General features: G+C 47.8%; 1 protein-coding gene across 1 annotated transcript; it reads right to left on the reverse strand.

Moving 5' to 3' along the window:
* Positions 1–301: 301 nt before the first annotated feature.
* On the reverse strand, positions 302–3,631 carry LOC143513734 (eukaryotic translation initiation factor 4 gamma 1-like). Its single transcript, XM_077004469.1, has 7 exons — positions 3,416–3,631; positions 3,096–3,162; positions 2,680–2,981; positions 1,619–1,999; positions 800–937; positions 406–639; positions 302–355 (listed from the first exon to the last, which is right to left on the reverse strand). Exons 1-7 carry the CDS (start codon positions 3,629–3,631, stop codon positions 302–304), a joined length of 1,392 nt encoding a protein of 463 aa, XP_076860584.1.
* Between the last annotated feature and the right edge of the window lie 597 nt (positions 3,632–4,228).

Genomic DNA, 4,228 nt, shown 5'->3' on the forward strand with positions numbered 1-4,228 from the left:
TGCAAAAGGAAAGCAGTCCAACCACCTCTGCATGACTAGCAATGAAACCTCCACACTCAAATACTGAAGCTGGTCAACGGCTGTTCTATAAACTATACTTGTACAGTAAGCATTCGAGTATAAATTAATGAAAGCAAGGAAACATTTGTAGAGACACTGAAGAAGTCCAACGGATGGGTGTGTAACACTTACCTGTCTGAGGTCCAGGACATCTTGCAGTTTGCAGCGGATCCTCAATGAGGTCTTCCTCGCGTTTATTATTTTGCTTATGTAGCTGCAATAGTGGTCCATTTTGGGCTGATTAGTCAAAAACAAGACTCTTGTTAGCATGCGTGTGGCTACTGCCTGGTAAAAACTACCGCCAAGAGTTAACAGCCAGGTAGGAGGAACATAAGCGCATGATACCTTGGCCTTCTCGATGTCCTTGCCAATGGTGGAGAGTAGGATGCAGAGACACTCTAGTCTTTCCTCGCTGTGGCTCTTCTGGAGCAGCTTGACTATACAGTCATGCAATATAAGCTCCGACAGCATCTCCACCTTAAACAGCTCCCCGATAAACTTGATGTTACCGAGGGAACGGTGGCGGGCCTCGTCCTTCATGGCGTCCAGCTCCTCGATCAGGCGCTGACGCTCCTCATCCTGGCGGGAAATATCGGGGGTTGGCGTTAACACGAGACGAGGCCCGGATATACGGCACATTTAACACAACTAAAACGACTGGACTTCACTCTAACAATACACATCCAATGTTGTGCACTTGGAGGGAAGGTGCACTATCAAGATGGTGAGACTGTCGCACCTCTGATGCGGCTTCCAGCTCCTTCTGCTTGCGCTCGTTGCTGTCCTTGTCCTTCGCAAACTCCTTCTGGCAGCAATTGAGCAGCAGCCTTCCAAAATTCACTGTGCCTCCTGACTTATCAGAGGTGGGCACTTTCAGCTGGGTACCATGAAGAGCAAGCAACAAGCACACGTGAATAAGAGGTTTTTTCATGACTAGCAACATTAACACAGATGAATGTAGCCAGGGTGCAAATTTTGCTTTCTGACCTGTGTGCAAATTTAGGATAAGCTTGAAATATCACTGCTCAACACATACTACTTTAACTGCCATCACAGATAAGAAAAAGTTGCCTTTTGTTAATTTATGTACATTGGCATCAGTCAGACAGTCAGTCAGTCAGTCAGACGTACAGACAGACAGATAGATAGATAGATAGATAGATAGATAGATAGATAGATAGATAGATAGATAGATAGATAGATAGATAGATAGATAGATATATAGATAGATAGATCTCTTCAGACACTCTGCTAAATTATGCTCTTTCATTATTCTGTGTCCTTGGCCAGTAATTGCACAGCACGGACAGAGGACACAGATCAAAGCAGTTCATTCCTCCCTTTCTGACCAATCAGAAGTCTTGGGAGGGCAGTTGCTGTTTCTGAACACTTGGTGAAATGCATGCATTACAGTGTCCAGCTTTAACAATAAACAAAACATGAACAACCTCCTGAACTCCTCAGTCCCATTGGTGCAGTTTAGCTGCAGAAACACATGGGACAAGATAGAGGTCACATGTGGAACTGGCCATTCGCGCGTGGGCATGTGCACACTTACCATCATCAGGCAGCGACACAATTTAGCATAAGTCACGGAGAACTTGGGCTCAGAGATGGCCTTCTCATATACGAGATCGACGACTCCCTTGAGCCGCTCCTCCGTGTCCATGCTCAGCTCCGTCAGCTGCTTCATCAGTGGCTGGAACATCTGTGGCGTGAGCTTGTTCAGGATGCTGCGCACACGTCGCAGCAGGTCCAGGGTCTTGGCCACCTCCAGGTTCTCCTCGTCAGCTTCAGCCTTGTGGGCGCGCACCTTCTTCATTGAGGGCCTCCACGCCTTCTCCGCCTTGTTCAGCTGGATGTCGTTGCTGAATGAGACACTGGTGATGATCTTGCGTGGACTTTTGCGCTGGCACTGTGAGGACCTCGAAACTGGAGGCTGGGGGGGGGGGGGGGGGGTGGGGGGGCAATCTTAATTAAGACAATCAGCTCAACTAAGTCCCCTATAATTCACACTAAGGGTGTAACCAACAACTCCAAGTGAAACTAGCATAAACCAACAACACCAGCATGGCTAGTAAACAATCTAGACTCTAGAGCAAATCCCATGATGCTCTACAATGTAGAATGTCCATTTACATGTGCCTTTAAAGCAGGAGTGTCCAAAGTGTGGCACTCATCTCAAAAGACGAGACATGATATTGGGTTCACGATAACGAGACGAGACTTTTAAATATTTTTAAGAAAACTTCAAAGATGACAAATATATCTGGAAAAATAGTTTTGGCAAAGTCAAAAAATGCTAATTCAACAGGTTTCTCTCCTGTATGACAGAGTCTCTTAAGACTCATTAATGCAAACAGAGACTGTCCCAAAAACAATTTCTTCAAAAACAATAGAGTTGTATACATCCCCACTATATCTGCCTTAAATATTAGTGAGGATTGCGCTCTTTGTCTGAATTTCCTCCAACTCTGACATGACATTACCCCTTGTACATGTTCAACTATGGAAACTGGTCGAATAGCAATGGCAGCGACTGCAATTTTGGCTTTGGATAGACATTTGCCAAATGTAGATGTTTTCAGCTTTCGGCCCATCAGCAGAAGTAGCACATACCTCTGGCTCCAAAGGGGCCTCAACAGGCTCCTTCTCTGCTTGGGGCACTGCTTCCGATACCAATGGCGCATCCATACTCTCACCCATCTTGGGCTCAAGAGCAGGGATGTCTGCTGGAGGAAGGTCCGTCAGAGGAGGTGGCGGGGAGGCAGACGCTCCGAAATCAGGGTCTTGTCCAACAGGCACTGTGCTCAGTGGTGAGGCCAGTTGGAGACCCTGGGACAGGTTAGGCTCCGTTGTCAGTTTTGAAGGAACCACCAGCTCGGGCACCTTAGATGGAGGCGGGGGGGTTGAGGCAGCTGCTGGCATAGACACAGGTTTCCCATGGTCATCTGAACAAGGTGCAATTTCAATTCGGTTTCCAAGTTAATAAAATACAAAAACATGATATAATAACATTAAGAAAACACACTTACCGGGTGGAATCACTACAGTAGCTGTAGGTGGCGTGCTTTCATCATCGGTCTGCACTGCGACCACAGTCTGAGGAAAAGAGTGGGGAACATTGTCAAATTTGGAGCAATTACAAACATTTTAACGTAATGTAAGCATATACATAGGCCTTTCGTATTGAGCTCAGCTGAATGGGTGTGGGCGTAGATGCGTTTCTTGCCCCGGACATAATCTCTTCCGTGACATCACATCCACCCTGTTTGGGGTCTGGTATTCTAATCTGTGGGACATGGTTTTTGGGAGTGAGACCAGGTTCAAGCAGGCAACCTTTCCAGCTCCTCACCTGCTGGCACTCTCTCCTGCGCTGTTGGGGCAGGGCATACTGAGGGGGTGGGGCCTGCTGCTGCAGGGCAGAGCTCAATATGATGGGCCCTGAAGACTGGTACTGGTCCTGCGTAGGGTAATACGGCACACCTGGAGGAAACAAGGCACAATCAGATAACACCTTAGGCTCCACCCCAATGTGGAGAGGGAAAGGAAGTCGTTTTTTCTCCTTCATTTACACTGGCCATTTAACATTTAACAAAATCTATGTTGAGTTAAGAGCCTCTCCTCACCGTACGCAGAGCTCCAGTCAGCATAGGTGCCGTAGTAGAAACCCGTGGGCTCATTGGCCACAAGGAACTCCTGGGGCGGGGCATACTGAGGGGGTGGGGCCTGCTGCTGCAGGGCAGAGCTCAGTATGATGGGTGTAGTTGGCCCTGAAGAAAGGTACTGGGCCTGCGTAGGGTAATAATACGGCTCACCTGGAGAAAACAAGGCACAATCAGATAAAACCTTAGGCTCCACCCCATTTTTTTTCTCCTTCATTTACACTGGCCATTTAACATTTAACAAAATCTATGTTGAGTTAAGAGCCTCTCCTCACCGTACGCAGAGCTCCAGTCAGCATAGGTGCCATAGTAGAAACCCGTGGGCTCATTGGCTACAGGGAACTGCTGGGGCAGAGCATACTGAGGGGGTGGGGCCTGCTGTTGCAGGGCAGAGCTCAGTATGATGGGTGTAGTTGGCCCTGAAGAAAGGTACTGGGCCTGCGTAGGGTAATAATACGGCTCACCTGGAGGAGACAAGGCACAATCAGATAACACCTTAGGCT

The sequence above is a fragment of the Brachyhypopomus gauderio genome, chromosome 5 (genome assembly GCF_052324685.1).
Source record: "Brachyhypopomus gauderio isolate BG-103 chromosome 5, BGAUD_0.2, whole genome shotgun sequence".
In the NCBI taxonomy this organism is placed as follows: domain Eukaryota; kingdom Metazoa; phylum Chordata; class Actinopteri; order Gymnotiformes; family Hypopomidae; genus Brachyhypopomus; species Brachyhypopomus gauderio.